The 15,999-nt window shown below is 32.5% G+C and overlaps 1 protein-coding gene across 1 annotated transcript; it reads left to right on the top strand.

Annotated features, from left to right (window-relative positions):
• The first annotated feature begins 4,133 nt into the window (after nucleotides 1-4,133).
• LOC127734250 (probable ribosome biogenesis protein RLP24) lies at nucleotides 4,134-14,688 on the top strand. The gene is made up of 5 exons (XM_052244027.1): nucleotides 4,134-4,274; nucleotides 8,992-9,178; nucleotides 9,425-9,488; nucleotides 11,597-11,679; nucleotides 14,194-14,688. The coding sequence occupies exons 1-5, from the start codon at nucleotides 4,194-4,196 to the stop codon at nucleotides 14,268-14,270; spliced, it is 492 nt and encodes a 163-aa protein (XP_052099987.1). The 5' UTR covers nucleotides 4,134-4,193; the 3' UTR covers nucleotides 14,271-14,688.
• The last annotated feature ends 1,311 nt before the right edge of the window (nucleotides 14,689-15,999 follow it).

Raw genomic sequence — 15,999 nt, 5'->3', positions numbered from 1 at the left:
ACCATTTTTAAGAGCAAAGAAAAGTATGCCGTTAAATGGCTACTCAAATGTTCCTAAACAGTATTTTTCTTCACCAGCAGACTGTACTATAGCTATAATATACAGTAAGATTACTAAGTGTACGCACACTCGGCGGAGGAAAGGAGATTTAAACCCAAGATAAATTCCACTTCAATGGGCTTTATTTTTCGGAATTTTCGGAATTTCTGCTTATAATCGCGTGCATAGCGGAGAAGTTGATCTCACTGAGGATAGCATCCATGCCGTACTCAAATCCTTAATCGATTGGAATTGTAAAACCCGACCCGAAATAATCCGATTGAGTTCACTAAAAAGATCAGAAATTATCCAGCATTTGCATATTTAATCTAAGAGACCCTTAAGTATCAAGAAAATTAACAGATCATACCCTAAATTATCCGAATTTAAATTGACATACATCCAATAAGATTTTACTTAGAAAAACATGTGACAAAAGGGAATTTGCATAGAATTACAAAACACGTACTCGAAATCTGACATTCTGACAAAAAGGCTACCCGATATCTGCTTTAAAGACCATTGCAGACCCGAAAGACCAATGCCAATCCGAAATTTCTTGAAACTCACAAAAATGCCCCGAATTTTCCTCACATAAACAAACAATAGTTATTCCCCGACCCTCCCAGTTCACCCGAGAAGACAGCCATCACTCGTAACCAACCTAGGTTTACACATCCATACCTAGAACTGACAGCGAAATAAAGCGTAAACAATGATCTATTATTAATGCTTTCGATCGATTTGTGTGACTCGCGGCTTAACTTCAGCCCGAGAGCAAATATTTCATGTTCACGACAACAAATAAACTAACATTATGATGTGTTATGTTCTTTACATGTAAATTTAAGCCGAATGTAAACCTGCTCACACAAAAACAGTCCACAGAAAAACATTCTAACCACTCAATCATATTCCGATAATCCCACTTTTCGGACCCATATATATCAGTTCACACCGTTTTCCCCTTATTGGTACATATAAAGACATTGAGCGGGGACATTTTAGTTGAAATTGTAAAAAAAATATTTATTTCGTTTCATTTCGTTTCGTTTTGCTGTATTTCGTTTCGTTTTGTTTTGTTCCGTTCCGTTTTTATTTCGTTTCGCACTTTTCAGGTACCCGAAGAAAAAAAACTACTTTTAAAATAATCATGGACAAAACTTTTAACCTTCCGAAATATGCCAAAATAAATAACGAGAAAGGCAAATTTATCTGAATTATGAACACGACAAATGACACAGCCGCCATTTTGAAAAATCCTGACATCGTCGAAAAATTCATGGTTTTAAATCGATTAGGGACGTAATTTGCCAACAAATTACACTGTTAAAATAGGATTCAGCGCTAGACGTATGTTTCAGATGTTACAATATAGCAGAAAAGTTCTACATTTGTTGAAAGAATTTTGTGAAATTGATGTATCAGAAGACAAAGGTTTGTTAGTTTTGCAATACAGTCAATGGGCAGAGGGGGAGAAAAAGAGCAATATATTTACAATTGACCAGGGACGTAATATCATCTAAATTTAAACTGTCAGGGTCAATATTTTAAGAAAGATTTATGTTCGATGACAAAGGAAAGAGCTGCAAAAATTAGAAAACGGGTCGGATTAACGAAAAAAAAAGATTATTGAAAGGCCAATTCAATTATATGAGATAAATCTACTTAAGATGGCGGATTGCTACGTCATCGAAGTCACGTGATGTCTTACTGACCTGAACACATGACGAGCTATATGACCAAAAGGGACACAAACATAAAAGCCAATATTTAAGTCTATGAATTAACTGTATAACTTAGAACTGTGATTTATTTTCTCATTTTGTACAGATTGAAAACTACTTGCGTGCTTACAACAAAGTCAAGATAAGGGCAGATTATAGCCGGATCTTTCAACTTCAAAACATAAATTTTAAAAATAGCAATCACTTTGAGGTTTTCGCCAAGTTGTCAGACGCAAAGAAACTTAAGGTGGATCATCGGTATATATATTTCCTCAGATAGAATTTTCTTATACTTTGCCAAAATGAAGATTTTACTATACGCTTTTTTAAAAAATATAATAAAAAGTATGGGTCACCATGCTATTTTTTCGAGCTACAAGTCGTGCAAAATTGCACAAATTTGCATAGATTGATCATGAAAAAACACATTTTTGTGAATAAAAAGAAATCTATGAGATAGAATTTTGAAATAAACTATGGGGAAATAGGTTTTATAATATGCTTTAAGAAAATAAAAAGAAAAAATGGTGTCACCGAACTTGTTTTCTTGCTACAAGTAAAAAAATGAAAATTTCACAATCATTCTAGTATTAAACTTTTGCTATAAGAGTTATCTCCCCTGAAATGGCTAAGTTTGAAAAATTGATTCTAAAAAACACAAATATTTGGTATATGTTTAAGTATTTTGGATAATGCAATAAATCACTTTTTTTTCTTTATATAATTGAAAAGTCTCACACATAAATTGCAAATCTGTCTCAAAATTTGCAGATTTAGGCAAAGAACTAGACCTGTTATGTACTGCTGTTGTACAATCCAAGATAGCGGTATACAGTAAATCTACCTTAATTTAAGCTTTTTTCTAGAAAATTTGTTCTTTATGGTGCGGAATGGTAACGTACTTTTCTTTTTTTTTTCTGCGTTTCCTGACAAAACATGTTCAGCAACAGACTTTTTGTGATACGAAAACGTAATTTTAATGCAATTCGCTTAGAACGACAATTTTCATTGAACATTGACAAATATTTTGAAGGGATAGATTCCACGTTCTCGTAACTAAAGAAAGCCACCATTTTGAATTCCGAAATTTTTTGGTATGTTATTTCTCAAAAAATAAACAAACAAAAAATTTCACATTTTGTGTCTAAAAATTTTCTTTTTGTCAATATTTAAACCATTCAGAAGCCGCGTACGAAAGTATAAATACGTCTAGTGTTTATATTTGACATCGGGACTATACACATGACGCCACATTGTTTAGATGCCAAAGACGGCATTTTTAAGCCAAAACATTTACTAAAATGGAATTTATTTTAATATGTGGCATTACAATGGAGATAACTGTATTGAATCTTAAGCTTGGCCTTCGTAAAACTTTATTTTCGTGTCGAAAATATCCGTTTACCTTGCTCCGCTACACGTCGCTAGGTAAACTCAATTTGCGACAGTAAAATCTACGTTTTATAAAGGCCAAGCTTAAAATATAATACAGTTATCTCCTTATCATAAGAATTAAAATTGAGAATGGAAATGGGGAATGTGTCAATGAGACAACAACCCGACCATAGAGTTGAATGTTTCTTTCATAAATTTATAGGGTAGTAAAAGCGTAACGTTGATCCTTTGCACATTTTTAGTAAGAAGCGCGGAATATTTTGGTCTAATGCTCTTTAAAGAATATCTAAAAAAAAAAACACATTTTAATCCGCTCTATGCAAAAGAACGACAAAAAATGAAATTAGACAATTTTATATATATATTATTGAACTATTGTGGAACAAAATATTTGGTCTTATAATGACAGAGACGTATGTAAATATATGTCTCTGCTAATGAAGACAAAAACATTATATGTATACTAACAAATTGTATGCAAACTAACTATGGAATAAAAAAATACTTTTCTTAATATACATGTATTTTCACATTATATATGTAAACATTTGTATTCAGACATCATACCAAGATTTAAAATGTGTACTTAAACATTTCATTATAATTTTTCAAATACTGTCATGTGTAAGAACATAGTTTATCTTATTGTTATCTTTATTTGAATCATTCCATCACATTCTATACATGTATGTATCTTTATCAGTGCCCTACAAGTGCCAACAAATTTAAATAAAAAGATATGTTTAATGTTTAAAGTTAAATATTATATGACAATATGAATGGATAAGTTTTTAAAACAAATATTTCGACATGCAGAGAAATAATCCTTTCTAATTTTCCTTTTTTTAATCATTAATATACTTTTGTTTGTATCGAATGTATAAATCGGACATTATTGTTGTATTTTGTTAAAATCTGGATTTGGGCTTTAGTTGAAGATTGAAGTTGAATTTCCTCCAATCAATACAAAGCTTAAATTTGCCCCTGTACTACTCCAAGAATTTCCTTTTCCGGTGAAATTAAAACGTAAACATGCGTTTAGAAAAGTGTTACTTCTGTTCTTCCACTGTATATCCTGGACACGGAATACAATTTGTTAGAAATGATTGTAAAGTAAATATACACGTCTAATTATAATAGTACAATAGTAGAATAGTTCATGATGTCACAGGGTTCATAATTTTACTTGATTTAAACGGAAAAAATACTGTCTATTTTAACAGGTTGGGCTCAAGTCAGGAAAAGTGGGGTATTGCCTGTTTTCAGGGATCACCCCAGTTTTCTGGTGTTAAAAAAACCCAGTTTACAGGGACTTCCTTTTTCTATTTCAATTTATGGCATGAAATTTACAAAAGCGCAAGTTTTAACTGTATCAGTAGTATTTGTAAATAGTATTGTAAATACTTTAGTATTTCAGGAACAACAAAACATGAATAAGTGACGCCTTGATTTTTCTAGAACTCAAAAACATACAAATCTTTTGTTTAGAAATCAGTTGATCAAGCTGCATGCTCCAGGTGTAACTGATCATAACTGAATTATGTTCACTTCTATTGAAAATTTCTATTCATTGAATTTAAATGCCTTAGTGATTAACTTATCTTTTTGTCTTCTCATAAATTGATGATCAAGGTATGAATTGGTGAACAAAGGAATTGTTTTGTTGCGAGTTGAGCATCAAATAAGACTTGAAATTAGCTTGATTTTTGAACTTATAAAAACACTTGCTATCATATAACATTGTTATCACATGTAGAAGGTGCGCTTTTGTAGATTTCATACCATAAATTAACAAGGAAAAAATAAGTCCCTGTTTACTGGGGTTTTTTAACACCAGAAAACTGGGGTGTTCCCTGAAAACAGGGAATACCCCACTTTTCCTGACTTGAGCCCAACCTGTTTAATGGGCCTCAATTTGTAAATTTTAATAAAAGGCACTTGTTATCAAAGAAAAAGGACGAAATTTGAACAAAAATCTGCCTGATTGATCAGGTGAGTTTCCCATAAGAACTCATTTTGTTTTTCTAGAAAATCGTATATACTTTAACCATGTTAACAGTAGTCCGAGATTACTCTGACGTCCAATGGCTGTTTTGCCAGACAAGCTGGGGCTGTGGGACCCACAGCCCCAGCTTGTCTTGCAAAACAGCCGTTGAACTAGTTAACAGTAGACTAATTTTATTACCTACAGTTACACCTACAAAATAAATTTCAAATTATTTGACGTCATAATTTTGTCATTATTCATTTTGTTAAACAGATAAATAAATTTGCAGGAAATTGTATGATTTACAACATGGCAGCTACTGCCACCAGAACAGGAACAGGGTTTTGCGTAAGCAATGGCAAGTGTAACTGTTGTGAAAAAAGTTATTAAAGGAATTTTGATTCATTAGCATATTAATTTTTTTTACTGTTATTGTGGATTTTGTCTTCATTATGACATATGATTTTAGTCAAAAACATAAAGAAACACTTAATTCTCAAAGAAGGTTTGATAGAATTACCAGTATTCCGATTTAGATATCAGGAAAATTGAGGATTTCTCCATGACAGTGAAAGCCTTGAAGAACGAAGAAAAACCAACCGACTATGTATGCTATTTAAGATGCAGCATGGTCTACCATGTCTAATAGACAATGATAGATGTAGACGGACAACAACATCTAATCCCCAACCACAGCACTGCCAGAGGTACATGTATAGGCTGCTTTTATCAAGAAAGAACAAAAACTGACACCTTTGGACAATCATTCTTCCCAAAACCCATCAAGGATTGGAATCAACTTCAATCTAAAGTCACCTCAGCCGACACAATAGATTAGAGGGATTAAAAGCTGCTCTGAAAGCAGGCTCTGAAAGGAAGTTAAAGTAGACAGCACAGGGCTCGACAATAATATTTTAAAACAAAGCTGATTGAACATGTTGAAGTAATTAAGGTATTAATCATATAATCAATATTTTATCAACATAAAAGACCAGGATACAAAACAAATGAGTGTACTAGACTGATAGGCCTACAGACTGTGCCTCGTGTGCAGAGTCTGATGAGACTTTGGCATTGATGAAAATAGAACCTAAGTCCTGTGACATGACTAGATTCAGTTGTTCTCGACTCATATGTTTTTGAAAAGGATATCAAGAGAAATAAATCAAATTCTGTTCTGTTGTTTTAATTCATTTTGTTCATTGAATCAACTTAAAATGCAAAAAAGGGTAATATTAAGAATTTTTTTTTGGACAAGTTACAATTCCATTCGGACAAGTAAGTTTTGGTATGTACTTGTCCTATTGGACAAGTTAAAAAAAAGTTATTGTAGAGGCCTGCAGCACATCCTGTATATAGTTTTAATTGTAAATTGTTGAATTTTTTAAATGTAAATAACTCTGAGAAGACTAGCTGTGTTGCCCAACACTGCGCAAAGTTTTCGCGAGACCATACACATTCATGTATGAATTAGGTTCCTTACCATGCTTACTTGGAAGAAGAAGACAGTATTCCAGACGGGAATACACCTTATTTATTTGTCTGCCATTACTGGAGATAAGAGACGTGTCAGTAAAATTTTAACTCACAAAAACAGAAGTGTCTGACACCACAAAAGAAAATTATTGCAGATTTCATAAAAGGGGTGTCTATTTGAAAAGCAGAGTGGTTATATGGCACTATAATGTGTAAACTAAATTTGAAAAGGCACTTTAGCGTGTAAAACAGATTGAATACATTTTGTCAAATATATAAAATAGTCACATTTTGCTTTTTTTCTCTGACCCTACATGTGAGTTACGTTTCTTAATTAAATTTGCAAACCAAAAACTGAATGAAAAATCACTTACATTTGTTGTACATCCATGTCATTTGAATTCTGTTTAAAACATTTATAGTTCTAATGTCTCATTGGCAATCCTGCATGTACAAAATTGTTCTAAAGTAATGAATAATTACAATTTGAAAAATAATTTACATGTTGTGCATTATCGTTTAGCATTCTGGTGGTTTATTCTTACATATACATTGTAGAAGCACCCCACATGCATGACATGTTTAACAGTTAACCTATTGAAAAAAAAGTAAATTCCTACATTTTAATATATTACAAATACCATGATTACAAAGGATTGAATACTTAAGCATTAGCTGTCAAATTCATGTTCATCGATTTGACTCAAATTCTCATATTTGATTTATAACATACTAAAATGTATATCCAAATTATAAAAAGTCTAAAATAAACAATTTACGATGCATGAACTTCATAATATGTATCAGCATTTCGTGTGTATTTTAGACTAGACGCCATCTAATTAACAATTGAAATGACCTCCGAAGACTATCGCTCGGAGCCCTAGGGTGTTTCCTATTGGACAGGAAGATGAAGGCCATTTTGGTCGTACTATGATGATTTTGTTGACTATTTTGGTTTTGAAGGTCTTCTTCACAATGGCTGTTCTCAGGGCCTGGTAGGTGAGTTGTGCAGCCGCCAACCACGATGATGAAGTACTGGTCGATGAGTCTAGGACGTTGTAATAATGATGACAGGAAGCATTATCAGGACCAAAGTCGTGAGACAGTGAAATGGTGGTCCATTATCCAACACCATGGATATAGTCCCTCGAAAGTCAGACGGCATAACACTCCCCCATCCATAATGGGTTTTGGAGCGTTTGCTGACGATGACATTTACATTTGTACATCAAGACGAAATGCAGACTGCATGGCGTTGAACTGGTTACCAGTGGCGGATCCAGAAATTTTCATAAGGGGGGCCACTGACTGCCTAAGAGGGGGCCCGTTCCAGTCATGCTTCAGTGATTCACTATATAATCAACCAAAAGGGCCCCCCCCCCCAAATGCGCCTCTGGTTTCTGTCATCAAATATAGTACATCATTGAGCCATTCATCAGCAGACCAACATCGTAGTTTGCAGGTAAAGTGGAGCTGACTAAGCACATTCGTTCAGCTATAATGACTGAGATGTGACTGATGTATTCAACCTATATAAGAATGATATTTTGTGGATCTAATCAGTCAACCAAATAGTTTACCCTTGTTTCACTTTCAACATGTTCAATGCTGACAGTTAAAAGTGAATTATTATTTCACTATTTCATTTTCATAAATGATTGAACCAAAAAAATTCATATTTTAATTTTTTTTATATCTCGTAGCTAATGCCCCTTTAACTTTTGATCTTTCACATGCTGATAACTGCTGTTGATAGCAAATACTACATTTTTTTTAAACCTTCCCTGAAACTTATGGCCACATCTGCATATCTACTGAAAGATTTAGTACTATTTAATTATATTCTATTAAGATACTAGGGTGACGTAGATATAGAAGCCATGTTACTAAGGAGGTTTATAGTTGTTTACGATAGATTTTAATGTTTTTTTTAAATCGTGCCAAAATACTTAAAATTTAAAAAAGAAAAAGTTGTGATATTACTATTAATTACAAAAGAACTTCCTTTGGCAAATCACAAATTAAATTACAATGTTATGACCCTTAATCATGCATTATTGGTGTTGTAACGTCAGTTTTGGTTACATTTTCCGTAATTTACAACAGCATTACATGTTAAGTAAAATTTACTTTGGCTGCAAGCCCTGATCCAATTTTTTTTTTGTCTAGGGATTCAATATAAACTGTTGCTTCATAGGTTGCAGCCAGGGTTGATCTAAAGCTTTTAATTCCAAATGATGCACAATAATGAAGTATATTTACAATGATCATCTTTGTAAACCTAAAAATGTCATTGTAATCCTAACAGTTTCATTGTTATTTTGTAAGTGAAATTTACACAACTTATTTTGCTATATTTTACAGATTTTTAGATTCTGCAGATCAAAATGTCATAGAGCATTTAAAAAGAAGAGAAATCCAAGAAAAGCAAAATGGACAAAGGCTTTTAGAAAGGCTGCTGGAAAAGAATTAACAGTAGATCCATCATTTGAGTTTGAAAAGAGAAGAAACGTTCCTGTAAAATATGACAGAGAGTTATGGCAGACATCAAGTAAGTTCTTGTCTAATCATTGCATATAGTTGTATAAGGGTTATGTAAGTAAATACATTAAAAATGAAATAACAAATGATATGATAAAATATAAAAAGATTTTTTTTTATGAAGCATGCACATGATGCATATGAATGTAAAAAATGTAAAATAGTAAATTACATTTTGAAATATGAAGATCAAATATCTAAAAAAAAATTAAATTGTTATGACATCACATCATGTATGATTGTTTTATGCTTTCAGTAAAAGCTATGAAGAGAATAGAAGAAATAAGAATTAAACGACAGAATCAGTACATATTAAATAGGTCAGTATGTCAGTTTGCAAAGATTAAAAAACTTAATTGACTAAGTTATAGTACCAGTATTGTTCATTCTGTCATTGGACATGTTGAAAGTTTGCACATTTAATTTGTATTTTTTTGTATGTTCCATGGGTAGGTCCATAAATTACCCTGATTTAGACTATTTAACAATTTGAAATAGCAATGTTTAATTATTCATACTGATCAGAATTTCATGGTGTGACCCAGTGTCATCAACAGGCTGACAGGGTTCGACATTAACTTTTATACCAACTTGTCCAGTTGGGCAAGTGCCCTATTACTTTTACTTGTCCGAAAGTGAAATCTACATGCCCAAACTTTTACATGCCAGGGTTGATTGTTGTGCCATGATGGCAGCAAGTAGACTTGACCACTGAGATACTATGAGGCATATATGAGCCGAGGAGGGAGGGAAAAGATCGAGGAATATATGGGAATTGGATCATTTACATAGAGATACTTATTTCATAATAATTTATCTAAGAAATGCCATTTCAAAAAAACCTTAATAAACTGACAACAACTAACAAATTTGTTAAAGTTTAATTTCATTTTCTCTTTCAAGCTTTTATGTTTTCCATCTTCATGATCTTAGGGAAATACACATCCGATGTCAAATTCTAAAGTTAGAACAATGAAAATAGACCTCCGCTTTCCATTGATCGGTGGGAATAAAACGTGCGTCGGAAACGCCAGAGTGGTGTCCCGATTGATAACGATAATGACGAAGCAAAGCCGCGGCCACCTGATTGGCCAATATTTTTAAACGTGATCTATTTTTGGTAAAATGGGGAATTTAGTGCGAACAAATGACGAAATATATGCATTGAAGGGGGGTTAAGACCACTTTACTCGACCGTGCGGTGTTATCACTGAGTAATCTATGGACAAAACAACAGACACTATTGATGTTGTGAAATTTTAATCATATAACAGTTTTTTTTTCACTTGCCCGATCGGACAACCAAGATGATGTTTTTACTTGTCCGAAACAGCATTAACTTGCCCCGGGCAATCGGACAACCGTAAGTGTTGGACCCTGGGCTGTATGACAATAAACATGCATAGATGTATAAAAATATAAAATGATTGTCTTTTATGAATAGAATTTCCTATGTTTAATGCATTTCTATCAGAATTGTGTTCAATGAATCTATTGTTTAATCAACACATTCCACACTTCTTTAAAAAGAATAAAAGCCCTGATTATATATCATGTATATTCAGTTCACAAACTAAAGTAAAGGGTAAATAAAGTGACAGTTTAGACATTTGAATAAGAATACATGTGTAATGTGGCTGTTATGCATGTAATAAATTAATGGCTCCCTGCATTTGGAGGAAGACCCTGCTATTTCCTGTTGTTTTCTGTCTAATGCAAAATATCATATATTATACATAAGAATGTAATTTAACTATAAACTGCATCACTTTATTCCATTACAGTTAGTCATGTCCTGTTAATTTCTTAATCAGAGTTTTATCTGAGATTTCCCAATAGCAAACCACAGACTTCTCCATTTCTGCATATGAAGAGGAAGTTTTTCATAAAATTCATTCCAATAGATAGAAGTTTTTTTTAAGTATCAGATGAGAGATTTCTTACAAAACTTTGCGTTGTCAATCGTATGCTCAATATAAATGAGGAGATGTGAATTTATTGCAAATGAGACAACTATCCACCAGAGAAGTAAAGACAAGGATGAAAACACTCACAGGGCTTTCCACAATGTACAAAACCCATACTGTATAGAAAGCTATAAAAGGTCCTGGCATGACTAAATGTGAAACAATTCAAAAAAGGAAACCAATTGTCTGATTTTAATATTTATTACCGGTACATGTTTGATCTCTCTCAAAATTTAATTACTCATGTTAATAATTGCATGGTCCTACCTATAATTATACATATAAATGAAGTTTTATTTAATTTAGTAAATGCCATGTAAATGGTCTTGTACTGTACATTAAAAATCACACTGTGACATCCTTTCACAATATAAAGCAAATTAGAATAAGTCATCTTGTACATTGTATACATGTAAATCATTAAAATATTTGATAATTATGAAACAAATGCTCAATTCTAGATTAAAGAAAGGTAAAGAACTGAGGAAAGAAGCTGATGTGAAGGAAGTAGAGAAAAATATTCACTTGATAAGAGCACCAGGAGGTAAACAAAATTTAACAACCCTTATTCATATTATATTTGATGGCTTGACCAAAGACAATGTGATATTTTACAATCAGTGAATTGTAATAAATTCTAGGGACTTTTATTTCCAATGACTGAAGCTAATGATTCTAAACTCAACAGTTATGTTTTTCATGGCAGATTTGATACTGTAAATTTAGAAATTATTGTGTTTATTATTGCCATTTCAACATGGCAGACCAAAATGTAAGAATAATTATTGTGATTACAGGAAAATCTGCATACAAATATATGTGTCAGATTTCAAAATGCGAGTTATTATTGTGAAACTCACCCAGTCGCATTAATATTCACAATAATAAAAAAACCTGATAATGATTTCTGGACTTACATTATTTGCTTTACGCATGGACTACTTGGTCTTATAGTTTAAGCTGAAACATTGTGATAACTAATTTTAGCATCATTGTTGTAATACCTATGTATTTATATGCAACACCTTTTAAACCAGCATGACATGGATTTCAGTGAAACTTTCATATAAGGATAAGAAGATGTGGTTTAATTGCCGATGAGACAACTCTCCACCAGAGACTAAATGACATAGAAGTTAACAACTATAGGTCAGCGTTATTCATGAATTCTTGAGAAAATTTTTACATTAGCAAACTTCTCTTCAATTAAGGCTAAACTTCAATGAAACTTTAAAAAAAGCCAAATATGCACAATAAATCTTACCACCAAAACACATACAAAAAGTTTTACCTAAGAATTTAAATAATCATCGATTTTGTCTCCAAGTTCACATCTCTTATATGTTAAAAACATTAGTGGTTAAAGGTTTGCTTCAAATATGGGAGGTAGTGGATTGATATTTGACAGGGACGACCAAAAAATTGAAAGTTTTTTTAGCTGCTTCTTCGTCTATCATGCTGCAGGTGGTAGTATGAGCAAAGATTGATTAGCTCGAAGTCAGAATAATGTTTCTATGTCGGTTGACATGTCTTCTGTAGATTGTTACCTAATTACCTAGCACATTTAAAATTTGAATCTGTGTGTCAATCTATTTCAAAGCAGCATATAATAAATTCAGAAATAATGGCATGCATTTATTATTGACTTTGTGATTTTTGAAGAATTAACAAAAATGCGAGTTTAATTATTGCGATTTTAGGAAAAGCTACATACAGATATGTATTTGATATCAAAATGCAAGTTTTTATTATTGCGATACTCAAGTAGTCCCATTATTCGCATTAATAAAAACCTCGCAATAATTTCTGAATTTACGGAAACTTTCTTATCACATTATTTGTCCTATGCAAGGCTTCCAAAACGGTCATATATTCCGGACATTTGTATAATGTCCGGTAAAAGTCCGGCTGGGCAAAGCACGAAACGGTCATCTATTTTTTAGTTTTCAAGGCTTTTTTAGAGACAGTCACAATAATTTTTAATATAATTCGCGATCTTTTTGACCCAACCTTTTGCCTTTAACAGCCACACATTTCCGGTCATATAAGTGACATGATCATTAAGTACTATCAAAACAACCCCTACTCAATACCTTCTCATTTTAATCAAGGCTAATTAGTTGTCGAACAGCTGAAATTGACCTGTTCAGGTGACAGGTAAACTATTTTGAACTGGACATTGATCGGTCTATTCAACTTATTTTCTTACATTTCACTGGTTTGCATCTGATTAATTTAGTTAAAAAGATTTAAATTATCAGAAATACATTTACAAATATGATTTGATGAAAAAATTAAAAAGGTGAAAATGAAAAATCGTCATAACCACGTTGTTTGAACCAGAGACATGTCTCTGTTTGAACTAGTACACGTGTGCGCATGTGCGCAGGTGTGAAATTTAATTATGCATCCTAATTTCTTTAAAAAATGCTTAAATTGTCATTGATGCCTTTATCTCACGTTTATTTCGAATATTTTCTTGAAGAAATAACGTAGAATGAGCTACTTATACACTCATTCATGCTTTGCAAACGTACATGGAATTTACGTATCCGTCTGGTCCATGTTTTACCATTGTCAAGATAACATCCGGTAGATTTAAAAACGAAAGTAAAGTTTTTGACAACGTTATTTTGCACAAATAAAAAGTCTAAGGCAGATATAAGTACGGTGATGTTGCACACTGCGAATGATGCACTGCCAATTTAACAGTTTACGTCAGAACTTCGAATTTGAATCAAAGAAAGTTTAATATCGTTTTTTTTAATGTCAACCATTGGGATGGCCAACTCAGCAACTGCATGATTACCATAATTGCCTTTTCTTTATTTAGTCTTAAGGGATTAAAATCGGGTTAATATATAAAATGTCCGGCTGGCTAAAAATGATTTTGGAAGCCCTGGTCCTATGTAATGTATATTTGCCATTAGAAATATAAGCAGCTATTTATCTTATCTACTTTCATTATTATATTCATTCAGCAGAGGAAAGTACTGTCAGACATGATGGTAGGACTTTATCAACAATTGTTGAGTTTCCCTTTGTATTTTTATTTTAGCTAAAGGAAAACAGTTGGAAAGAAAAATGGTACAAGTCATCAAAGAAGAAGATGTTGATATGGATGAAGAACTGTGATCACAAGACATTTTGTCATCTTAATAAACGAACTTATCATTTACATTGAACATGTTAAAACATTTTTACCACTGAAAAGATACAAGAAATGACACTTTAAAGGAAACTTTTTGATGATTCACCGGTCATTAAAATAAATTGTAAAAAAACAATTTTTCTGTTTATTATCATTTTCTAGTTGAGAACAATTCAATTGAACAAGATCAGTATATATAGCATACTGGAAGTTTTTTTCTATTTCATAAAAATGTTTCAAAGCCCATAAAGTTTTGTTGGTGAGCCTGCAATAGATCATTTCTTAAAATACTTGTAAAAGGGGAGAAAAGATAGTTGAAATAATTTTTTTCTTGAAAATTGTGCACAGAATAATTGTTATTTCAAAATTTTTACACAAATTAAAGTTACTTCTTTACTGATAGGTGATAGTTTCAGTTTGCTTTTTGTGCTTTGAATCTACTGTTCCTTGACCTTATAGACGTTTACCCCTCAATTAGCTCTGTTGGTAGTGATTCAATCTCTTGTTGATACAGTGAATATTTGGGAAGAAATATCATGCTCTCCTGTTACAATATATATGAATAAAATATGTTGGATTACACCAAATGGGACAGCAACATAACAACACAAAAAATACCTTTAGCAGTCTTCAACAAAAGACACTATTGACTATACAATATTGTAAGCTCTGCATTGTCCAAAGTCTTGAAAAATTCTGAATAAATTAAAAAAATCTGCCATCAATTTCAAATTTCGTATAACAAAAATCATTAAGATATAACAAAAGGCAACCACCTAAGAGGTTCCTGGTGTGGAACAGGCACATGTATGTATTTTATTTTTTTTATGGTAAAGTATTTTTACTGTACTGATTTTAGGCCCAAATACTAATTGGCTGTGAAAAATTAAAATAACAAAAATATGGAACTCGTAGGAAAATTCAAAACAGAAAGTCCATTATCAAATGGCAAAATCAAAATCTCAAACACATCAAACAAATGGAAAACAATTGTCACATTCCCGACTTGGCACAGTCCCTCCCATGTAGAAAATGGTGGATTAAACCTGGTTTTATAGCTAGCCAAACCTCCCACCTGTATGGGAAAGATAGTGTTACCAATGTACATTATTACATACCTCAGTTGTCGGACTTATTATCTTTGGGATATTGATATGAATTTTTGGTATATTAGTGGATATGATATTTAACTTACGTTTTATATGTTGTTAGCTCACCTGGGTTGAAGGCCCATGTGAGCTTATGCCATCACTTGTCGTCTGTTGTAGTCGTAAACTAAAAAAAAATTTCAAGAATCTTCTCCTTTGAAACTAATGGGCCAAATACCTTCAAACTTCAACTGAATGTTCCTTAGGGTATCTAGTTTATATATTGTATCCGAAGTTTTGATCCAATAACAAACATGGCCGCCATGGCTAAAAATAGAACATAGGGGTCAAATGCAGTTTTTATACGACCTTGATTTTGGGGGTTATGGTACCAACAGTTAAGGAATTGGAGGCCAAAAATAAGCATTTTCTAGTTTCCAGACAATAACTTGTGGAACGGTGTATGGATCTCTCTGAAATTATACCACAAGTTTCCATACCACAAAGGGATGGTTAGGATTTGCTTTGGGGGTTATGGCTCAAACCGTTTAGGAATTAGGGGCAAAAAAGGGGGAAAAACAAGGTTGTCCTGGTTAATGGATAAATACTTTGTACAAAACATAAT

Source organism: Mytilus californianus, unplaced genomic scaffold, assembly GCF_021869535.1.
Source record: "Mytilus californianus isolate M0D057914Y unplaced genomic scaffold, xbMytCali1.0.p SCAF_3, whole genome shotgun sequence".
Classification (NCBI taxonomy): Eukaryota; Metazoa; Mollusca; class Bivalvia; order Mytilida; family Mytilidae; genus Mytilus; species Mytilus californianus.
Note: the sequence above shows the minus strand (reverse complement) of the source record. Positions and strands in the feature narration are given on the sequence as shown.